Source organism: Peromyscus eremicus, chromosome 19, assembly GCF_949786415.1.
Source record: "Peromyscus eremicus chromosome 19, PerEre_H2_v1, whole genome shotgun sequence".
Taxonomy (NCBI): Eukaryota; Metazoa; Chordata; class Mammalia; order Rodentia; family Cricetidae; genus Peromyscus; species Peromyscus eremicus.
The window spans coordinates 64,671,633-64,696,050 of NC_081435.1; the positions used below are offsets into that span (position 1 = coordinate 64,671,633).

Consider the following 24,418-nt stretch of genomic DNA (forward strand, 5'->3'; position numbering starts at 1 on the left):
CAGCGGGAGTCGGGAGTCGAGGCCCTAGGGACAGCCTCTCAGGCAATTAGCATGCAGGGGCAGCGCGCGCCGTCCTTGAAGGGCTGCCCGGCTGACCTTGCTCCGCTTTCACCGCGGATTCTCCAACAGCGCGCGCGGACGCGGCCGCCGCGGTGACTCAGTGCCCTACGCGCCGCATGCAAATGCTCATCTCCCGACGAGGCTGGCTCTGCAGTCTGCTCTTGTCCCCGCGCTCCTCCGAACCCCACGATTCCAGCCCAGCCCTTTCCGCCGCTCCCTTCCCCCTCCCCACAGCCCCGCGTCCTCAGGTTGCTTCGCCCACCTCGCCTCCGCAGCACCGAAGGGCAACCTTCGCACTCCCTGGCTGCGGGCGCGGGGATCAGATGCGCTGTCCCCGGGCCGGCCCCAAGCGTCCGGCGCCCCGGATCCCGAGCCAGCACGGAGGGGGCGGTGCGCAGCGCAGAGTCTCAGCCCCGCCTGGCCGGCCCTGCTCCTTATTGGTCGTCACCTCGGCGGGAGGGCGACCCGGCTCGCGCACCTGCCGTCGCCCCTCCACGGGCAGATCGGCGGCTGCGGGACACCGGCGCCCAGACACAGCAGCACGCGAGGGCAGGCCTGGGGCTCGGCGGATCTCCTCGCGGCTGGCCCTGTCCTTTCGCCACCGCGGCCCCAGTTGCGCCCGCGGGAAACTTTACCCCGCGAAGTCCTCCGTCCTTCTGGCCACACCGTGACAGTTCACCTAACGCCCCCCGGGGCCCCGCACAGCGCGCGAGATTGCCACGCCGCCCCGCACGGTGCGTCCGCAGCGCCGGGCCGCCAAGATGCGCTACGCAGACCCCTCGGCCAACCGGGATTTATTGGGGAACCGAACTTTGCTCTTCATTTTTATCTGCGCCTTCGCCTTGGTGACCTTGCTGCAGCAGATTCTGTATAGCAGGAGCTACATCAAGAGGTAAGAAAGTCTGAGGGGTAGAATACACCCAGCCTAAAGGTAGCCAAAAGGCCAGCCATATCGTTCCCCGAGCAGGTGACAGGAGGTCTGCCCTTAGCCGGAGTACCTCCATGGTGTGCCTTATGGCATCTCTGCTGCCAGCCAGAGGACAGCGCCAGCTGTGTGCCTGTTGTGGTGGGGTTATGGGGATGTGTGTGTGTGTGTGTGTGTGTGTGTGTGTGTGTGAACTTTGTTCTGTTGTGAACGTGGGCAGCACCTTGGAATGCCAAGCAGCTAAGCTGACCATAAATGCATGTGCATGCCCAGAGCTGCGCTGTTCCCCAAACCTACATTTCCCTGGTCATTTGGCTGCAACCGGAGGGTCAAAGGCTTCTTTTTCTTCTTCTTAGTTTGTCAAGTCATAAATTTTTGTAGGGGACCTTGGAGGTAAAGGCTTCTTTCTCCCCAGGAACCCTGCATTAGGTGGGGTGGTAGTGGTTGGTCTGTGGTCAGGCACAGGGACAGTGAATTCTAGATCTGTGAGACAAGCTGATGACCTCCCAAGTAGAGGGTTCTTTCTCATCCTTTGCACCGAAGGTCAGAGCGGCCGCAGAGGCTGGGCTCTCTCACCCCTTCTCCATCCACAGCCAAACTCCTTGAAGAGAAAGGGCAGAAGATGCCACTCAAAATTCAGGAACAGTCTCAGTCTCAGTGTGTGGAAGATACACCGACATGCCAGGTTCCTGTGGCTCTGCTGCCTGGTGGAGCCTGAGCTGCTGCCGCCTACCTGCCAGATTGGAGGTGGGAGCTGTGCTCTGGACGCTCCCATGCTGAAGTCCCCGGTGGAAGGAGCCCCTCCCTCACCACTAGTGCCTGCCTAACTCACTGCCTTCCATTCAAATGGAGAGGAATGAAAATGTCTCGACAAACGCACATCCCATCTCAGAAGTGCCCCAGTAATTAAGTGCTGTTCTCTTCTCAGTCCTGGGGTCTGTGTTGGTCGCATATGCTCCCAGTCTGGGCTGCCCAAAGAGTGGGAGGGTGAGGGTTGCTGCTAGTGATCCGCTCCCAGTGGGAGAGCTAAGCAGTCTGGCTGCCCTTGCTTGTAACTCCCTAGAACTGGGGGATATGTGGCCCCTTGCCTCATACAAATTCATTTCCAGCCACCCACTGCTCCAGACTTCCCCAGACAACTTTCTCTCTCACGTACTCTGTGTGGCACTGGAGTCTCTAAAAACAATTTCTAGTCTCCTGACTTGCTGGATTTGGTCGGGCCCACTAAGATGGTTCCTGAACTGTCTGCTGTGCAGCCTTGCTGGATTTTGGCACCCGCTTCTCAGTGGGTCAGCTCTTCGTTTCTGCCCCCTTGCTGGTAACTATCCAGAATTGTTGGGGCCGTAGAGCTTCCAGTGGGACGGCAAAGGGACATCAGGTCAGAGTAGTCACCAATCACACTATTGCCTAGTTGTTCTGGCAAACCCTGCCTGAGTTTGGATGGATGGACTGGTTGCTCAGAGCCTAGCAGGTGTATTGGTTGCTTCCCATTCTCCATCTCTCAGGGACTCTGATCGCTAAACAGCGGGTAAAATCTTGCAGGCCTCCCTCCAGGAATTCTACTTAATGCAACCGAACAGTCAAGACTGGTGTATGTTCCATCCTTGAAGGGAACCAAGGATGGGATGCTATAAAGAAGGGGATGGTGCAGTCTCAGTGCTCAGTGGGATTAAGTCTATCTGGGGAAAGAAATGGCCACAAATGAGATAAGAAGTGCATGGCTGAGAAGAATGTCTGATGGGCTGCAGAAGCTGGGGAAGCCTGCATGGGGGAGGTGGAGCTCTCATGGGCCTTGAAAGCAGATAAGATCTGGATAGAGGAGAGGACATGTACCAGCATAGGCTCCAGGCATGGCGCTGTCCCCTCCCATCTCTCCCTCACCTGCACTGTCATACTTGGCTCCACTTCTGGTCTGTCACCAGGCTTCCCTGATCCTGTGTCTCGTGACTGACCCATTTGCTTATGTGTCCTATTTTATTACACTTTATAGTTGCTATGAGTTGGCTCCAGGGGAGTGTTGTTTGTGTCTATCTGGAAACAGCAAAGGCCTGCAATGGAGCTCCCTGAGAAGGCCCTGAGATGCAGATTCCCGGGCCCTTGGATTGAACTCCCTTCTAGGTTGTCATCTGGAAACCCGCCTCTCTAACAGACCCCATGAGGGACTAATAGCAAGCCCCACTTGATGCTACCGGCCAGTAGGTCTCTCTCAGGTCAATTTTGCCCTCAGACATTAGAGTAGCCCCTTCTTTGGTTGTCACGGGGGCAGAGGAGATGCTCCTGTCATTGAGGATGAAGCCAAGGGAGATGTCTGAAAAATCCTCAAGGCCCAAGTTGCCTGCCACAAACAACCAAGACGTCTCAGCCCCAAATGTCAGTGGTGCTGAGGCTGAAAACTGCACTGTGTCAGAATCTGTGAGGTGGGGATTACAGTTTGCTTTAGGATGCACGGGTCACATATGTGTTTGGTCATAAGAAGTCATTAGTAAGTATGGATAATAAACAAAGGATTGAAGATAGGAGTAGGTGTGCATGTGTGTGTGTGTGTGTGTGTGTGTGTGTGTGTGTGTGTGTGTGTGCATGTGCGTGCATGCATGCATGCATGGGTGTATACTTAGGTGTAGAGACACAATGAAAAGATGGATCCCATGATGTAGCGGGGGCATATGGGGACATGTCACATAGCAGTGGTTAGTGGCTTCAGTGAAATGCTCTGAAGGTTGAGGACAGACTGAGCTTGGATCATGGGTCATGGGGAGCCACATGTGGTCCTTGAGTAGGGCAGTCACTTGATAGAGGACCTGGAAAGGAAGGTTATCTGGGTGTTGTACGGGAAGGCTTGGAGAAGGAGACACAGCCACTCAAGGGTGAGGACACAGCTCAGGGGACTCTGAAGACCACGCTAGAGGCACAAGGATGGCAAGCTCATCTAGTGCTGTGAAGTTGCTACAGAAGGAAGTAGGTGATGTGGGCTGACGTGTTTTATTTATTTGTCTATTTATTAATGTTGAACCCTCAGTCTTTCTTTGGGATGTGCAATGGAACCTTTTGACAAGGTCCATCATAAGCCACTAAAATTCTAGGGACGAACCTGGGTGGGAGACAAAGGGAGCAGTATGATGGCCTCGTGAGTGCCATCTTTGTGGAACAGAAGGCACACACCATGGGTTGGGAGGAAATGACCAGAAGGAGCAAAATTGTGGTGTGTTTGCTTCCCATGTCTGCTTCAGACTTACCATACACTGAGTACTTACTATACACTGAGTACTTGCTGTACACTGAGTACTTGTTATACACTGAGTATTTACTATACACCGACTACTTTCTATACACCAAGTACTTGCTGTACACGGAGTACTTCCTGTACACTGAGTACTTACTGTACACTGAGTCCTTGCTATACACCGAGTCCTTACTATACATTGAGTGCTTAATGTACACCAAGTACTTGCTGAATACTTGCTGTACACTGCGTACCACTGGAAGTGCTGAGGACAGTGTGTGCAAGGCCCCAGGTGTGGAGAAAGGGAAGTAACTCATGGGCTGTGAGGAAGACAGAAGGGCTTGCACGGAGGCCTGGACAAGGGGCCTTAAGGGCGAGGAGGGAGCTGCTTCAGGAAAGGGTTTATTTGGCTTACAGAGGACATTGGAAGCAGTCCTGAAGAAAGAGGAATGATCCTTGGGCACAGGTGGAGGTGGGAGGGAGGTTCAGAAACCCAGCAAAGTGAGCAAAGGGTGAGGAAGAGCAGGGAGACTGAGCAGTCCACGTAGAGCAGAGATAAGCTGCATTGTCCAGCAGGGAGACAGAGTGTGGAGAACAAAGTCGGGGTGAGTGTGAGAAGGAGTGTGTCGGAGAATGGAGAATTGGGAGTTTGAGTTTGTATTTGCTTGGACATGGAAGGAAGTCTGTCTGGAGCAAGCCAGCAACTCTTGGGAAGGAACTCTGAAATGACCAAGGGGAACGGCCAGGCTATCAATGAGGGTTTTAGGGTCGCTCACCATCCAATCAGCGTGTTCTCAACGTCTACGGCTGTGATGTGTAGTAAGAAAATATGTTCTCCTTGGGGACAGCAAACATTCTGTGAAGGAATAGTTGGATTTACTATGAGACATGTGCTCTGATACTTTCTACTCAATTTCATTAAAACAAAACTTCGTAGGGGAGCTGGAGAGATGGTTTCAGCAGGCTCTTGCAGAGGACCTGGGTTTAGTTCCCAGCACTAACATGATGGCCCACAACCATCTGTAGTTCCAGTTCCAGAGGACCAAACAAGCTCTCCTGGCCTCTGTGGGCACTGCACAAACGTGGTACACTTTACACACACACAGGCAAACACATACACAAAAAATGAAAATAATAAAAAGAGTCTCTAGAAGAACTTTCTAGGGATAGGGATGTAGCTCAACAGTAATGGTGTCCTGCATATCATGCATGAGGCCCTGGATCCAATCTCCAACACCCACTTTTCCATTTCATTAAATGTATATGTAATGGAAGCAGAGAGATACACCTTTAATCCCAGAAAATTCCAGGCCAGCTGGGGTTACAGTGATATTCTCTCTCTCTCTCTCTCTCTCTCTCTCTCTCTCTCTCTCTCTCTCTCTCTCTCTCTCTCTCTCCCATATGTAAATAACTATTATTTGGCCTTAAGAAGAAGAAGGTTCTAACACAGACTGCAACATGGATGAACCTTGAAACTATTATGCTAAATGAAATGAGACAGACAGAAGAGCCAGGTGCTGTATGACTCCACTTTGGTGAGGTATTTAGAATTGTCAAACACAGGAAGTAGAAAGGTGGTTGCTGGATGCTTTGAGGAGAATGAGATATTAGTCATCATTTAATAGGCAAAAAATTTCTGTTGGGGAAGAAGAAAAAAAACAAAATGATGGATGAGCTTCCTGCTCCTGGCTGTGCACTCACAACTGGGTAAAATGGCCAAGTTCAGATTACGTAAATTTTCTTACACTTGTTTATTTATTGCATGTGTGTTTGTGCAGTTGCCGTGGTGTGAGTGTGCAGGTCAGAGGACAACTTGCTGGAGGTCAATTTTTTCCTTCCACTGTGTAGATCCTGGAGAACAAACTCCAGCTGTCAGGTGTGGCTACAGGGAACCTTATATGCTGAGCCATCTTGCTGGCCCCAGGCTGTGTATTGTACCATAGTAAAAAAGGGGTTTTGTTTGTTTGTTTGTTTCTTAAATCTGAGAATAATCTATTAAATTTGGTTTTATTGGGAGTACACCTTTAGTTAGAAAAATACTGGTCTTTAGGACTATGGGTGTAGCTGAGTGGTAGAGCTGGTGTGTGCAAGGTCTTGGCGTTTGCAAGGTCCTGGGTTCAGACCTCACCATGGTCCCTTCTCTGATCAGTGTGATAGAGCTGGATGGAACAGGAGGGAACAGAGTGACAAGTGACAGTGGGCTGAGCACAAAGGGCTCCTTGAGGAATGAAAGCCGGCACTCATGAGTAGACAGGAGCTGCCTCTGGGATCAGAGGCTGGAGAGATGAGGGGGACAGGGTGAGGGTGGGGGGCTGCTTATCCATCCTTCAACTCACAGGTCTTGATGTTGTTTCTGTACGTTTGCCATGATGTCTAGTTTGTGTGCAGGTTTTTCTGTGGCGGCGGCATTTCTGTTTCTCTAGGCTTTGTGTCTGAGTAGAGTTACTGATCCTATGGTAGCCAGTGTTTACCATGGGAAGATGTTTCCAAAGTGGCTGCACCATTCCACACTCGTCCGTGTGCCAGCCTTCTGGGTTCTCATTGGTGACAAGCTCATCATTGGTCTTTTTGGTCACAGCCATCCCCATGGTTTCTGAAGAGTATCTCCCTGGGGCTTGACTTGGCTTTTTTCAGATGACTAATGGATGGAACAAATTTTTATGTGGTCGTTGGCTGTGTGTACTCTTCTTTGGGAAAATGTCTATTCAAGTCTCTCACCTATTTTAAAATTGGCATGTTTTAATTGACTTTTTGTTATTGAATTGTAAGAATCCTTTATATATTCCAAATGTAAGTTGCTTATGTATTGTTGACTGTACTGGGTGGTTTTGACACAAGCTAGAGTCATCAGAAAGGAAGGAGCTTCAGTTAAGGAAATGCCTCCTCCTTGAGATCCAGCTGCAAAGGCATTTTTCTCATTTAGTGATCAGTGTGGGAGGACCCAGCCCATGGTGGGTGGTGTCATCCCTGGGCTGCTGGTCCTGGGTTCTATGCAAAGGTAGGCTGAGCAAGACATGGGAAGCAAGCCAGTAAGCAGCACCCCTCCATGGTCTCTGCATCAGCTCTTGCCTCCAGGATCCTGCCCTGTTTGAGTTCCTGTCCTGACTTCCTTCAGTGATGAACAGCAATGATGAAGTGTAAGCCAAATAAACCCAACTTGCCTTTCGGTCATGGTGTTTCTTCACAGCAATAGAAACCTTAACTAAGACATTGACAAGGCATTTCTCTCATTCTATGAATTATATTTTCCACTTTATTTATTTAAAAATTTTATTAATTCATTTATTCTTATGTGTATGGGTGTTTTGCCTGCATGTATGTCTGTGCACCATATTGTACCTGGTACCCTCAGAGGCCAAAAGGAGTCAGATACCCTGAGACTGGAATTACAGATGGTTGTGAGCTGCCACAAGGGTACTGGTAATCAAATGTGAGTCCTCTGGAAGAACAGCCAGTGCTCTTAACTGCAGAGCCATTTCTCCAGCCCCAGGATTGACTTACTTATTTTTATTTTATGTGCATAAGTGTTTTGCCTCATGTATTCATGTGTACCACATGCATGTAGTGCCCCCAAAGGCCAGAAGAGGGGTCAGATCCCCTGGATTGGAGTTATGGATGATTGTGAGTCACTGTGTGGATGCTGAGGACTTAACCTAGGTTCTCTGAAAGAGCAGTAAGTGCAATTAACAGCTGATCCATATCTCCAGATCCTTATGTTTATTTTTAATTATGTGTATGAGTGTGTGTTTGTGCATGTGAGTGCAGTACCCAAGGAGGCTAGCAGAGTGCTTTGGATTCCCTGGAGTTAGAGTAACAGGCCTGATGTGGGTGCTAGGAACTGGGTCCTCTGCAAGAACAGGATATGCTCTCAACTGTTGGGCTAGCTTTCCATCTGCTTTTTATATGGTTTTGATAATCTTTGTAAATGATGTGACTTTTCCTGTGTTGATGTTCTCTTGAGCATTTCCTGTTTCATTTGTGATTATGCTTTGGTTGTATTCTGTCATGTATTTTTCGAACTTCCTATGTTGGATACTTATCTATTCAGTAGTCAGTCTTTCTTACTATCTATATAAGCCATTAAGGTAGGAAAGTATTTCTTCAACTATACCTCTTCAGCTGGGGGATGATGGCAATACCAACGACTATATGCTCATTTTTTAGATGGGGAAACTGAGGCACAATGAGATTTTAAATTTAGAAATGTTTGGAATTTCCCATTTTTTTCTTTTTCCCTCCTCCTTCTATTTTTCTACCCTTCTCTTCTTGTTCCCCTTTCCTTTCTCCTTCTCCTTTCTCCTTTCTCCTCCTCCTCCTCCTCCTCCTCCTCCTCCTCCTCCTCCTCTTCCTCTTCCTCCTCCTTCTCCTCTTTTTTTTTTTTTTTTTTTTGAGACAGGGTCTCCCTACATAGCCTAAGCTGTCCTGGAACTTACTATGTAGAGCAGGCTGTCCTTGAACTCACAGAGATTCACCTGCCTCTGCCTTCTGAGTGCTGAGATTAAAGGTGTGCGCCACTATGCCTGGCTTCTTTTACCTTCTTAAAAAAAAAAAGAAAAACTTTAAATAAATTTTATTATAAAAACTTCACAAATTCAAAAAAAAAAAAAAGCGCCAGATGGTGGTTCACGCCTTTAATCCCAACACTCAGGAGGCAGAGGCAGGAGAATCTTCGAGTTCAAGGTTAGCCTAGCCTACAGAGTGAGTTCCAGGACAGCCAAGGCTGTGAGAAACACTGTCTCAAAAAAATCAAAACCAAAACCTAAAACCAAAAGCCAGAAAGCCCTTGCAAATAAATAAAAATACCACACATGCAAATGAGCCAGACCCAAAGTCTATACAACTCGTTGAGTTTCTTTTAAACGTTGTATTGGCTCAAAATGTGTGGAGAGAAGGTGATATTCATGGTGCTGACCACCCCTCTTCAGCATTTGCATCTTTTATTTTATGCCTGTTGTCACCAGGGTGCAGTCACAGTTTGTGTATCCATTTTCACAATCTTTGGTTTTTACTTCGATAACTTAACACATGTGTATTTGCTGTGATTACCGACAACTAAGGATTAATTTCTGCCATTTTGTTTTATGTGTTTCCCATATCCTTCTTCTCCCAATCTCGTTCTTGCCTTCTGAGTAGTAGTGTTCTTGGCTTTAGGCAGAAGGTTCTAGCTTGACCCTTCACCTTAGGTAGGACATTTTGGTACTCTTGTGTGGGTGCCACAGTTTCCTGGGATTGGCTGATGTCCCCTGGGTAGCTCTGGCTTCAGACTCATCCCTCACTTCTTTCCTTGTCATCTTCATGTGTTTAAGAAGACCCTTCGGGATGTTTTCATTGTTGTCGTAGTGTCTGTGTAGAAGGGTGCTGCAGATAGAGCTGGGCTCTCTGAAGAGCAGCCTCTGAGCCAGATGTCAGCATGCAGGATGTCCACTGAGGAGAGCTTTGGGGGCCAAGACCAAAGAAGAGGAGAAGGAGGGGAAACAGGCAGCCTCAGCCGAACACAGGGCGGGGCTTCACATTTGCCCAGATTTGGAGTAAGAGGTTAAGTCTTTTGGCTCTGTGGATCAGTTATTGGCTCAGGGCTGTCCCTGAAACATGACACAGTCTTGGGGAAGGAGACTTATCTAAGACATTTCCAAGGTGGGGTAGGGGTGCTGAGAGCTGATGGCTGTCAGCTCATGGTATGCCCTGCAGATGAGGAAGGGGTCTTCATTCCTGTGGGTGGGAAGGCACATCACAGCACTGCCATGCTGCGTATGTACTGTTTTGTTGGGAACCGAACTCCTTGAATGACTCTGTTGCCCACCCCATACACCCATACGGAAGTCTCCCTCCTGATGGTCAGCTTGTGCTGGAAGTCAGCCTGAAGCCTAGTGTCTTTGTTCTCAGTCAAGAGTCTTTCTGCCCTAACTCATTCTGTGCCCAAGGCTCCTGTTCCTAGCTGGCTGCCTGACCATCTAAGTCCTCCCACTCCTTCCATTCTTAGCCCACAGTGTTCCTTTGTCCCCTGAATTCCTCGCACGCACGCATGCTGGCTGTACTCAGCACTATGACCAGTACTGGGCTGTGGCTTTCTTTGTCTGTAAATATAGTGAATAGACCCGAGATCTCTTCTGATTGTGCCAAGTGTAGAGGACTTGTATATACGGCCCAGCCTCCTCTTTTCTGGTGCCCGCAGGGTACAAATCTAGGCTGCACCATGTGGCTGGTGCACACCTGAGACTTGAGGTTAGGAAATTGGGTCAAGGAAAAGGACAGCCTGCCTCTGTGCCCATCCTTTGTGTGTATTTTGAGGCTCTTATCATGGGGCTAGCTCCCCTCCGCCCCCCAATTCTGTCCCAGCGACAAAGCTTGCTGTTCCATTTCCCAAAGAAACAGACGCAGCCCAAAAGGTTGGGGCCATGGCGGGTGGATCTGTCTATCCAGAGTGTGGCTCTTGTGGGGTGGGGTGTCCCAGAAAGGAGAAAGGATGGTGAGCAGACTGGCCTGGGGCAGGAGCTATGCTGTTGGCTTTACAGCTTGGTTGGTCAGGCCAGCTGGTTGTGAGCACCTGCCACAGGGCTGAGAGTGAGGCTGGAGAGGAGCCAGTGAACACAGTGTGTTGAGAGCCTGCTCTCTGTATCAGGCCTCTTCTTGCACGAGCCTGAGTGGAGGGCCTCCTCTGGTATGGTCCTGTGCCCTGCTATGTGCCCTGAACGAAGGGGAATTGGAGTTTCTGTTCCTTCTCCAGTGTCCTTCAGGGGCGTGGTGATACCCCCATGCACTCCTGTATTCCATTTCTTGTTTCTTGCTTATCTCTCTCCAGGCTTCTTTGAACCATGTTCTTTTGGGGGAAAGTTAGCCTTGTAAAGGTTTTTAGCTTCTCCTCTTTATTCAAGTTCATCTACCTCTCACCTAAAAATTTCCCCACGTAGCTTTTAACCCTAATGATTATCCTACCGACCCCACCCACCCACACACTAGGAGAAATGCTCATTAGGTAATATTTATTACTGTAAATATTGATGAAGAGTCATACGCCAGGCTCTAACTCCAAAGTGAGGATACACTATTTACCCCATGCTTCAGCCCTGTTCAACAGATACAGCCCTCTCTCTTTCAACCTCGTGCACAGATGGTAAATGTCCTGTTCAGCTGCCATGGGGACAGCGGTCCTGAGAAGCTGATTGGGGAAGGGAAAGTTTGTCTGGACTTGCAGATTTGGGAGCTCAGTGCATAGTTGACTATGTTGTTGCTCTGGCCTATGGTGAGATAGTAAGTCTTGGTGGAAGCTCGTAGCAGAAAGGATGCTCACCTCATGATGGCCAGGGAGCACTAGAGAGAGAGAAGTGGTTGGAATTCAGTCTGCCCTTCAAGGCACACCCCCAATTACCCAACTTCCTTCCTCTAGACCCCACTTGTGGAGCTTTGAATGAGAATGGCCCCCATAGGCTCAACTATTTACATGCTTAGTCCCCAGTTGGTAAAATGTTAAGGAAAGATTAGGAGAAGTGGCCTTGTTGGAAGATGTGTCATTGAGGATGGCCTTTGAGGTTTCAAAAACTTAGTCCAAGCCCAGTCTCTCTCTGTCTCTGTCTCTGTCTCTGTCTCTCTCTGCCAGCCACCAGTGGATCAGTATGTAGATCTCAGCCTCATGCCTGCATGCCACCACACTTCCTGCCATGATGACAAAGGACTAACTCTCTGAAACTGTAAGCCAGCCCCTAGTTGCATGCTTTCCTTTGTAAGAGTTGCTGTGCTCATGGTGTCTCTTCTCAGCAACAGAACAGTATCTAAGACCCACCCCTAAAGAGTCTACAGTCTTTCAATAGCACCTCAGGCTGGTGACCTTCAACGGGTGGGTCTTTGTAGGACATTGAGGACCCAAGCTACGGCACAGAGGAACCTTTGTGAAGCCACACAGCCTGTAAGGTCATGGGTAAGAGGTGCTTTCTTCCTCTTATTTCTCAGGACCCAGCACAGGGACTCCCATTAGGAATCAAGTGATTGGATGCACTCAAAAGAAATCAGAAACTCCTTTTCTTAACGATTGTTCATTAAACACCAACTCAGCTTCGCACTAGGGGGGACGATGGAGAATGTGGTTTTGGAGAACAGCCAGATTCCAGAGACTGGATTTGGAAGTGCTATGATTTGGATCTGGAATGATCCCCAGAGTTTCCCTAGGTAAGGGCTTGGTCTTCAGCTTGGCATCTTCAAGAGATGAAGCCTCACGGGGCATTTTATCTGTTGTGAATGTACCCAAGACTGGCATGTACTCTTTATCCTTCTCCCCGACCCTAACTGTTACTTCCTGTAAGCAGCCCCTCCTTGAAATCAGTGTTGGGCAGGTAGTTAACAAAGACCGGTTGGGAAGGATGTGGCATTATTGGATGACCCAAGTGTTCACTGTGTGTGTGTCACCTAGAGGTGTCCCGTGGGAGCTGGGCAGGGAGAGAATGGGGTGTGCAGCAGAAGTTCTGAATTCCAGCCAAACGTTGAGAATAACAGTGCTGGGCCTGGAGGCAGCCTTAATCCAATGCAATCCAATCAATGGCTGCTGTGGCACTGGTCCGAGAGCCCAGCATGGAGCTTGCTCTGTGTTCCTCCCTGAACCCATCTTTGGCTGGATGACACCCAGGAATTCCTCCTTTTTTCCCTGTCTTCTGCACTGTGGGTCTTGTACCCTTCAAAAGGCTCTGCAGAACACCAGGGCTTTAGACTGTTCCTGGCCCAGCTGCTCCCCAGGAGGGACTCAAGGAACCACACTCTTCGTCCACTCAGAGTCCTCATCTGCTCTCCTCTGCCACCAGCTAGCCAATCTCCTCCTTCCCTTTTTGGAAGTAGGGAGAGTTGGGGGCCAGCACGATCGATCATGCCAGGTGGACAAACCATGAGAGAATGAATGGTACCCCCCACTCCCTACTCCTACCCCATGTTTTTCTAGTAAAGTTATTCTGGAGTGTTGAGAGAAAATCATGCATCAGTCAGCAGTGAGGGGCAGGAGAGCCATGGAGAGGAGCCTTCTGATTACACTATTAATTCCCCAGAAACGCCGGGACTTTTCTGAAATTGGGCCACCTCCCTGGAGAAAGCTTCAAGGGAGCAGAGACAGGTGGCATCACTTCCATGAACTGAGGCTTCACCAGCTGCCACCCTGCCCTGGCTTCCCAGGCCATATGCTTCAGGTCTTTGCTGCCCATCCTTGCAGGGCGTTCTTTCCCAGAAGTCCCTGCTCACAGAGCACCCCCCCCACACACACACACGCCAAGCCCTGTGTCCCTCTTTCTATTGGTTATTGTTTCCCACCATGCCCTTCACATTCTTTGGTCAGCAGGTTATTTATTGTCTTGGTGTCCAGCTCCCTTCTAGCTCAGTGGTTCTCAACCTTCCTAATGCTGGGAACCTTTAATAGAGTTTCTCATGTTGTGGTGACCCCCAACCACAAAATTATTTTTGTTGCTACTTCATGACTATAATTTTGCTGCCTTTATGAATCATAATGTAAATATCTGTGTTTTCTGGTGGTCTTAGGCAGCCCCTGTGAAAGGATCATTCGAGTCCCCAAAGGGGTCAGGACCCACAGGTTGAGAACAACTGCTCTGGCTGGAATTCAGAACTTGGGTCAGGACTCCTACTGAACCTTGGCACCCAGACTCATGGCTTTGTGATGAGTACAGAATGATATGATAGAATATATGTGATATAATGTAACAAAAATAGAATGAATGGGTAAAAAATATGCTCTCGGTCACCTGTGATGCACAATGCTAAATATTTGATGATTAATAACTGAGACTGTTATATCTTTCATTTCACAAGCTTGGCTTATTGAGAAAGAAGTCGATCATTTAAAATTATTTAATTAAAGGTATTATTGAACCTTATTTGCCACTGGTGGGAATTAGTTAATTAATTAATTAATTTTGAGACAAGATTTCAAACTCAACATCTTCCTGCTTCAGTCTCCCAAGTGCTGAGATCCCAGGTTCGAGGCACCACAACCAGCCTCGATAAACCAGAAATTTATCACTATTGAGGTGCCTTCCCTCTACCCACAAGGTCATGTGAAGACCTTGAAGGTCTTATGTGGAATGAGACCTTTGGGGGACTTCCTGAACCACAGTGTTCTCAGCTGATCTGCCTTTTGCTTTCTGGAAACTTCTGAAGTCCAGGTTCAGCACTCTCTCTCACTCTCTTTCTATTTTTCCTTTACTGAAAATAGATTTTTTTCATCCACTATATTCTGATATGTTTTCCCTTCCATCCAGATCCACACTCTGTCTTTCCTTAGAGAACAACGTGGTACCTCAATAATAATAATACAATAAAAATAAAATGAGATTTAAAAAAAAGAAACAAATCAGAGCAGGAAAAAACAAACAGAAGAAAAAGCCAAAGAAAAAGAAACACATAGATGCAGAGACACACTGGCACACACAGGAGAAACACATAGATGCAGAGACACACTGGCACACACAGGAATCCCATTAAGCCACAAAACTGCAAACCATAACATATATGCAAAGGAACTGTAAGGTATAAAATAAAAATTAAAAAAATAAAATAATACCCTAACAAAATGCTATGAGGCAAGGACCCTCCAAAGATGCCATTGAGTTTATTTTGTGTTGACCGTCTACTGCTGAGTGTGGCTCTTGCTCTTCAGAGTGATTTGTATACCCAGTGAGACTTTGTTGGAGAAAACCAATTCTTTCCATTTGCAAGTGGTTATCATCTGGAGACAGCTTCTGGGTTAGGGATGGGGGTTTGCGTCCACTTCTCCTCTCAATACTTGCTGTCCTTTCTAAGGGGCTTACTGGGCAGGACAGAATGGCAGTGGGAGTGTGGCAGAGGAGAAAGTTCACCCCATGCTGTATACAAAATAGAAAAGGGGCAGCATGTAAGTTTTTTTCAGACCCACTAGTAAATTTTAAATAAGATAACACCAAACAGTTTTTGAAGGATATTATCAGTGGAGGCAATCAAATGCTAGTGGGAAATTCTTCCTGTTATGAATTCTCTGAGAAGTGATTTTTTTTCCCTTTTCCCAAAGTTTCTTTGGTAGCTACCCTAAGCCTAGGCAGCTCCCCCCACCCTCAGATGATCTATGGGATCATTTTGAGAGCAGAGGATTCAATTCCCTATCTGAAGGTCATGCACTGGGGTCCTTGCTGAACCTGGTGTTTGCCATCAGCAACTACCACAACAGTAGAAAGCTGAGCCTCCATGGATCTGTCTCTTATTTCATAACTGGGAAATCATGAGCCAAACTATTTTGTCAGGCATGTATCTAGAAGAAGCTGTGGGCAGTTAGGGGGCACCATAAACCTACCAGTGCTTGAATTTCTGTATGTGGTAGCTTAGTCTTTGTGTGTATTTTTTTTCTGCTTTTGAGATTTTCATATGGATTAGTTTTACCACCTCACCTTCAAGATAAGTGTTCCAAGCACAAGAACATGCTCTCCGTTAGTCACCCCAGTGGCTAGCCTTTCTGGAGCACAGTGGAGGCTTCAGAAATGTTTGCTACTTACAGGAGGAGTGAAGGAAACTTCTCTTACCTGTGTTATCCAGTTAAGTAAACCTTTCCCACCTTTCTCATGACAGTTGAATTGAGTAATAAAGACAGTTCCTATACCTAGCTCAGGAATGAAATTTAGATTATGTAACAATTGGCTTTGGAAATAGTATATTCAATTTTTAGATAAATCAGAAAATATTATTAGCCTAAAAGATTAACTTCAGTGCCATATACAAAGATAATGAGCTTTGTAGTCGAAAACCTTGTAAAAGTGGGACATGCCACGCTGTGGTAGTTTGAAAGAAAATGGCCCCCACAGGGAGTGGCTTTATTAGGAGGTGTGGCTTTGTTGGAGTAGACATGGCCTTGTTGGAGGAAGTGTGTCATTGTGGGGGCAGGCTTTGAGGTCTCCTATGCTCAAGCAATGTTCAATGTGGCACACAGTTCACTTCCTGTTGCCTGAGGATCAAGACGTAGAACTCTCAGCCTCTTCTCCATCACCTTATCTGCTTGAAGGCCACCTGTCATGATGATAATGGACGTTGTAAGCCAGCCCCAGTTAAGTGGGTTCCTTTATAAGGGTTGCCATGGTCATGGTTTCTCTTCACAGCAATAGAAACCCTGACTGAGACACACAGCCTCTTTGGTAGCCGGCTTTTGTCCCTTTAATTTAGCATAGCAAGTGCCTCCTCTGCTGCTTGGACCTTGCACTTAGTGACTGTATGTCTTTGTGCAAATGGGAGAGGCTGTCTTTTGTGGGTGGGAAGGTGACAGTGTGGTTAGCTGACCTTTTGAGCAGTCTGTGGGAAAGCTTTTCTTGCCAGACTATTTAAATCGACTTGTAAAACAGTGTCCTAGTTAGCTTTTTACTGCTGTAATAAAGACCATGACCAAAAGAAACAGGGGGAGGAAGGGTTTATTTGGGTTACACCTCCACATCACACTCCATCATTGAGAGATGTCAGGTTAAGAACTCAAGTAGAAACCCAGAGGCAGGGACTGAAGCAGAGGCCACGGAGGAACATTGCTTGCTAGATTGCTGTCCTGGCTAGTTTTATGTCAACTTGACACAAGCTAGAGTCATCTGAAAGGAGGGAAACTCAATTGAGAAAATGCCTCCATAAGATCAAATGTAAGGCATTTTCTTAATTAGTGATTGATCGGGAGGACCCAGCCCATGGTGGGTGGTGCTATCCTTGGGCTGGCAGTCCTGGGTTCTACAAGAAAGAAAGTCGAACATAGCCAGGGGAAGCAAGCCAGTAAGCAGCACCCCTCCATGGATTCTATATCAGGTCCTGCCTCCAGGTTCCTCCTTGTTTGAGTTCCTGTCCTGACTTCCTTCAGTGACGGACTACAATGCTGAAGTGTAAGCCAAATAAACCCTTTCCTCCCCAACTTGCTTTTGGCCAAGGTGCTTCATCATAGCAATAGAAACCCTAACTAAGACAGAAATTGGTACCAGGATCAACGGGTATTGCTGTGACACACGTGACCATGTTGTTTTTGGGAGGATTGTGGAAGAACTTTGGAACTTACTGGAAAAGTCATTGTTTAAAGCTTGGTGAGAGGTTTCATGGGAGCTTGGAAGATAAGGATGTTGAGAGCAGTGCAGATGATGGAGGCCTGGGCTTGTGAAGTTTCAGAGGGAAGCAAAGACTCTACCAGGCCTTTTATGTGAAGACTGTATGGTGTCAGGTTGGCTGGAGCTGAAGAATCACTGTGATAAACAAGAGACCAGAAACACCAAAGTAAAACCTTTGCGTTACCTTTGGGATAATTGATGTTGGTCAGCTGGGGCTAAGAAATTAGAGGTGATTAGGAAGAGACCAGCATCACTGAGGTGAAATCCCCTGGGAAGTATTTCCTGAGAGTCATCACACAGAAGCTGTGTTCCAGAGGTGTACCTTTGTGCTGGCAGCAGAACTTTGTAGCGTAAGAGTCACAGGTGTTGCTGGTTTTGAAGTCATGAAGGGATCATGAAAAGCAGCTGAGGTTTGCACTTTGGTGCACATGCAACTTCAGTGGAGACTGAAGGCCAATGATTGGAGGGGTAGTCGAGGCTTGGCACCAGGAAAAGAACCCAAGAGAAGCTGTTGGTAACAGTGCAGCCCAGTTGCAGCAAAGACCCCAGCATTTTGGAGATACCACTACCATGGAACGACCACCAAGAACGGCAGCTGTTTTGGAGTGGAGCCAGCCAGAGCCCAGAAAACAAGCTGTGTGTGCTGCAGAGGGCAGAGCTGGAGAAGTGACCCGAGGCCCTTGGAGGAGCCCAGAGGATCATGAGTGACTCCCAGATAATTGGACGTTTAGTTACTTACACTTTTGGAGTTTGGTTTTACTTTGTTCAGATTGTGACTGCGCTCTGGTTCTTCCATTTTGAAGCAAGAAAGTATTTAACTTATTTTTTTTTTTTTAATTTTACAGGAGCCCACAGTCGAGGGACTGAATTTTTAAATAGAGTTTAGGTTTTAAAAAAGACTTTGCATTTTTAAATAGACTGAATTTTAAAGTGTTTGAATTTGTAGAGACTACGGAACTTTTTAAGTTTGTAAAATGTTTTATATTGTGATGTTGATTTTAATGTGTGATCTTAGGGATGAACAAGAAATGAAAAGTTATGTCTTTAACAGTGATATGTTTGTGGGTCAAGTTGACAAGGGATCAATTGTCCAGGCTAGTTTTATGTCAACTTGATACAAGCTAGAGTCATCTGAAAGGAGGGAACCTCAACTAAGAAAAATGCCTCCATAAGATCCAGCTGTAGGGCATTTTCTTAATTAGTGGTTGGTGGGGGCGGTGCCATCTGTGGGCTGGTGGTCCTGGGTTCTATTAGAAAGCTGGTTGAGCAAACCATGAGGAGCAAGCCAGTAAGCCACACTCCTCCATGGCCTCTGCATCAGCTCCTGCCTCCAGGCTCCTGACTTGTTTGAGTTCCTGTCCTGACTTCCTTCTGTAATGGATAACAATGTGGAACTATAAGCCAAATAAACCCTTCCCCACCCCCACCCCCAACTTGCTGGTCATGGTATTTCATCCCAGCAGTAGAAACCCTAACTAAGACACTTGCTCTCCATGGCTTGCGCAGCCTGCTTTCTGATATAACCCAAGACCACCTGCCTAGAAATAGCACCACCCACAGTGGTCGGGGCCCTCCCCCATCAAATCCACTACTCAAGAAAATCCCCACGGATTCTCTGCCAGGGCACTCTAATGAAGTATTTCCTCACCTGTGCTTCCCTCTTCCAAGTGACCCTAGCTTCTGTCAAGCTGACAAATTAACCAGCACAGCCAGCTAGTTGGCAAAATCTCAGGTAGAAATGTCTTCTTGGCCTATGGATAGTTTGGGAAGGGCTTTTAGAAATAAGAGTGTTTGAAGTTGGCCCTAGGCAGTGGTCTTGCCCACTTTTTAGCCTCAGGCTCTTGGGCATGTGACTAAATCTCTTTGAGATTCATGTTTTTCATCTGTAACTGAAGATAATGAGACTTTCTGCATGTGTACTACCTGTTCCTCCTAAGTGCTCAACAAATGCCCCTCTCCTGAGCAAACCCCATCCAGAAGCTGACAGACACCTCACTGATTTCTTAAAGAACAAAGCATACTCACTTCAGTAAACACATTGATGGACAGCTGCAGAATTGTACCACAGTGGACTGCTGCTCTTTTCTAAATAGCCTGGCAGCTAGATGGGCATTCTTTGGCCTCAGGAACTGTATTTGCCTGTCTTCCAGGTTGTGGAGACTAGACAGGGTGAACACAGCAACAGCCATTCAGCAAAGCATAAATAGAGTACTTCATGTATGCAGCTATCCATTAGTAGGGTCCCAAGAGGACTCAGACCAGAATTGGCTAGAAGGTGGGTGGTCAGCATGCTTGTGGCAGGTGAGCAGGATTCCCAAGGAGGGAGATGGTAGGCACTGGAGTAAGCAGATCAAAGCGACCCAGCTTTTCCTAAGGGTTTATAGCTGGGTGTTCAGCACTGTTATACTGAAAATAGTATTTATTTCCTAGGTCTTTATTGTGAGTGTGCTTTATTTTTCCCCCCTTGTGAATGAGCAAAATTGTGGGAAGCCAGTCATTCATCCCCCTTGATTGACAGTTGATGGACTCTTCCCTTATGCTCTGTTACCTTGAGCAGGGAGCAGTCAGCTCAGAAGCTCTTCTCCAGGTGACCGACTGGGTTGTCATATGGCAGCCTGGTGGCTTTGACTACTTTATGGACACCTTGAAGAAACTCCTCTCCTGCTACAAGCAACACTTTCAACCATGGCTGGCAGCTGCGGCTGTTTAGGAAGACTTGTTCCAGTTATAACTACTCCAGACTACACCAGTACCGGCGAAACTTCCCTCTGGTCATTCCAGGCCTCAGTGATCTCTAGATAACCAAGCTAGCAGCTGGGGAGTTCTGCCCTACCTTCAACAGGTAGAATGAGGAATAGTATACCCCCAGTGACTCAGCGCAAAGCTTGGCCTTGGCAGATACCAGCTGTACTTATACATGACTTGTGACTAGTTCTTAGGAAGGATTGTGATTGGTCTGGGGGAAACTGGAAGGTGTGCTGTTACTGGTGCAAAATACAATCCCATGTTTGCATGCCTCACCCCTTCTGAGTGTGGCAACATGACTGGGCTGTGCCATGTACTTTGAGTCAGCGTTCTCTGTTCTGCCTCCTTGTGTTGCACCATTAGTTCCAATAAAAGACGTCTCCTAAGTGGTCTTTTCTCGCATGCTTGTGGTCTTTGTCCTGGGTAGGACAGGCTGAATTGATAACATGAGGAGCAGGTGGCAGTGGCCGTGGCTATGGCAACAATGGCAGTTGTAGCAGCAGCTTTGGCAAGAAGGCAGCTGAAGAGTTTAAGCGTGAGCTGGAGCAGTTCCTGCAGGGAGCCGAGGTATCAAGTGATGGGGAAGGTTCAGAGACAGAGAAGATGGAGAAGCAAGCAGATGGCTATGAAGGCTTTATAGCAAACTCTGGCTTCCAGTTACTGGAAGATTCCAGAGAACTTCCAAGGCTCAAGGGTCTTGACACACAAGGCTTGAGAGCTGAACAGGTGCCGTTGAGGACCAAGGGTTCCAGCACCCTTGGGGACTATGGCTTAGGTAAGTGCTGAGTGCTTTTACTGCAGCTGCTGCTAACCCAACAGATGCTACTTGCCATGTGCTTAGATGCTGCTTGTCACAGCCCAGATCAGCAAGCAACTGGAGCACCGAGAACTGTAAGCCGCTGTCTGCTACGATCTGGAACCACAAGCCTCTAGTCTCGGGGCTTAAGAGCTACAAGCATCTGAATCTGTCATCCCAGGCTCCTAAGCCTTTGGGGCTCAATGGCCCAGGCCTCCCAATTCTGAAATGCTATTCTTTGTCTCCGGTGATTCAGAGAAGAGCAAACATGACCTCAGCCAGCTGACTGGTAACAAGAGCAGATGGCTTGTCTCCATGACACTTTCACTCAAGGACTCCAGAGACATCCTAGACTGTTTATTCATTTGAAATTTGGGGACAGAGACCAGAAGAAGTGCAGAGAATTGACTGAGGGCATCAGGCAATTGGAGGGGTGTGAATGGAACAGCTCCAAAAACTGTCTGCTGTCCTCATTCCTTAGCTAAGAGGCTACTTATGAATACTTTTATTAACTAGTTTCCCCAGTTTTTTTTCCATCTCTCTCCTCTTCCCCGTGCCTGGAGTTCCCTTTTTCCTTCCTTCTTAGTTCTATTCTGACTTTGAAGTTCAAACTTTCTTCACCAGAAGTGGTCACTAGTTTCCTCATATGTAAGGGCCAGGCAGTTACTAGAGGGTTTTGGAAATTCTATGCATTATTGTATAGCAGTCATTCCAGTATGGGTGATTTCTACTCCCAGGAGCCATTTGACAATCATAACAGGAGAGTTGGTGGCCAAATGCAGCTGACAGACTTGGGGACATCATTCAACACCCTCTGCCGCACAGGACAGTCCCACAACAGAGGGTTCTCCAGCCCCAGGGGTTCCCAGTACTAGCTGGAGGAAGCTTGCCCCAAGGTACCTAAGAGGGCGCCCCCTTTTCTTCCTAGCCATGTTTGAAGCTGATCAGTTTCCCCTCATGAGACCCACACTCCTCACCACACCAGAGGTTCGGATTCGGCAGTGCTCCACGAGGATTCTAGAGCACCAGGGCAGGTTCTTGGGCACTGGCAGCTTTGGTCACAGTACCCCTCCACGAGCCAGCTTCCTGAGGAGCAGGTCTACTGCTGTCTGTGGGGTATGTGGGAAGGGGACCGGGTATGTGAGGGTTTGTGTGTACACACATGTAGGGGAGGGTACTTAACTGCTCCTTCTATGAACTTAACCCAGTCTTCCAGCTTTGGGCACCATCCTGCATGCCCACCTGTATGCCCTGGCCCTCTGCATTCCTGATCCTTCTGGAGTTACGTCCTGAGAATGGATCCACTTCTTGAAGCCTATCAGGATGCTGTTCTCTCTGGCCCGAGTCAGTTGCCCATCTGCTTGCTGTCTTCCAGTATGGTTTCTGGTCCCTTCTCTTTCCTCCTCTCCATGTTCATGTTCTAGCTCATTGCTTTGCTGCCGCCATCCTCAGGTTTGGGAGGGAGTGGATACAAATGTGTAAAGTCCACCCTCTTAAACCAGAAGTGGGATCCTTGTATGGTGGATTAAAGTCTTTGAAGTTATGTCTGGCACAGGACTGATGATGGAATTCTTTTCAGTTAAGTCTCTAGAAACAGGAATTGAGGGAGGGCACAGAGAGGAGGCAGAAGAGCCCTGTGACTTTAGTCTCAGTAAGCCTCAGTTTCCCTGCCTGTAAACTGTGTGCTTTGCTCTAGAGACGATGGAGTGAGGGAAGGATGCAGGGGAGTAAAGATGACACAGAGGGCCACGGCTTGCCACCATTATCTCCGTGGTTGGAATTATCACCATCTCGTCCTCCTGGTGTATAATCAAGGAATTGTGTCACGTGGTTATAACGACAGAATGTAGCCCTTAGACGGGCCTAACCTAACATGTAAGTGTGTATATCGATTGCCTCATTTTCTTGCCAGAGGCTTCCAGTTTGGTTGGCAGAGGGGCGACCAGCAGGCCAATTGGACTGGGCTCTTTAATGACAGCGACAGCTCAACAGAGCAGAGCATCAGTGACTTCAGATCCAGGTACAGACCCCGGTGATTGGCGGGGGAAGGGGGAGCCCACCTGGAGGACGCTCTGCCATCCTTACCCCATGGCCTGTCCCTAGAGCTGCCTCAGGGGAGGAGCGCCTCGGTCTTCTTTTCCACAGCTCTTTGTATTTGAGGTCCTCCTGTGCCCTTTACTTGAGGGGTGAATGGATATGAGGGATGATGGATAGGACCTCCCCCCAACACTGTGGAGACACTGGTCTTGTCTTCTGGGTCGGGTAGGATGGGAGCTCTGAGCGTCAGCCCCCAATCGTAGGTGGGAAACAGAGCTGTGTCTATACAGCAGAGGTTTCAGACTTGAGTTGGCAACTGCTTGTATGTGGACGAGGGCGTGGCAGCATCAGGGAGTGGGTATTGAGCAGGGGTTCCCTGATGCTTCAAGTTCACTGCCTGGATATAGAGGTTTCCCAGGGTTGGGACAGAGTCACTTCTTTCAAGACAGCACAGTGCTGTGACATTCATTTCATCTTCTCCTGTTCATTTCCTCTTGATCTGTTGTAACATTTAAAGCAAAAGTCAGTAACTGAGGGGCCTTCTGCCTACATGGGAGGAGTGCTACAATGTTTGTTGAATGCATAAAAGTGGAATATTCTTAGGTGAACACATCCTTTGCAAGGAGGAATTGTGTGGATGAGATTGGATGTTTTCTGTGTTTGGAGCTGTGTATGGCAGGAACCCGCCACATAACAGTTTCCAGGGGATGATTAAGCTGTTTTGTACTCTGATTTTTTTTTTTTCAGTTTCTAAGTATGAACTAACTGTTAGATCTTCTTCCCCGAGAAAAAGGCCTGAGCTTTCTTTGGAGTTAATCTTGACCTTAACCATTGAATCTAACAAGGTATATATCCATAGAGCAGGGCGGCTCTCAGCTCTCTCTGGAGAACTTCTCTGTGCAGTGAATGGTGGTCAGTGCAGAAACTCACAACTCTTCAGAGTGCAGAGAAGAAGTGTCTGCGGAGTGCTTAGCCACAGATGGGCTATCACACACTCACCCCTCAGCGACCATTAAAGAAGACAGGGGTGGAAGGATTCTAAGAGTCAGAGGTCACAGAAGACCAGGATGAAACGGTGTCTCTGTGACATTACAGGACTGCTGTACACATGAGCTCACAGCAGCTGTGGTTACCTGCACAAGAAAAACCTGCACATGGTCAAGCCAGTCAACATCCCAACATGGAGAGGAGAAGGCTCATGAGCCCCACCTCTAGCGGAGCAGCTATTGGCAGTCGATGACTTCTCTGAGAGAGAGTGTCAGTTTTCCTCAGGAGAGGGGTCCCCACCGGTCTACTACTTTCCAGTGGGTGGTTCATGCCCATGCATACATGGCAACACTCCTTAGACCCAGTGGGAGATAAATTTTTAAAAGGGCGGGAAGTGAGATGGCGCTGGGTAGGAAGAAGACTTGGGAGGAACAAAGAGTGAATATGATCGAATACATTATACGCCGTGTATGAAAATCTCAAAGGACTCATCAAAATACCATACTTAACAACCAAAGATTAACCGCTTACCATACCATGGCATCCCAGGGGCCCATGCCTCCTTCTGTGCT

The 24,418-nt window shown here is 47.9% G+C and overlaps 1 protein-coding gene across 1 annotated transcript in view; it reads left to right on the forward strand.

Moving 5' to 3' along the window:
* Nucleotides 1-586: 586 nt before the first annotated feature.
* St8sia5 (ST8 alpha-N-acetyl-neuraminide alpha-2,8-sialyltransferase 5) overlaps nt 587-24,418 on the forward strand; it is a 70,862-nt gene continuing 47,030 nt past the window's right edge. The window contains exons 1-2 of the mRNA XM_059246610.1: nt 587-952; nt 22,735-22,842. Of these exons, the coding sequence (XP_059102593.1) occupies nt 822-952; nt 22,735-22,842 (239 nt within the window). The 5' untranslated portion in view covers nt 587-821. The remainder of the gene's footprint in view (nt 953-22,734; nt 22,843-24,418) is intronic.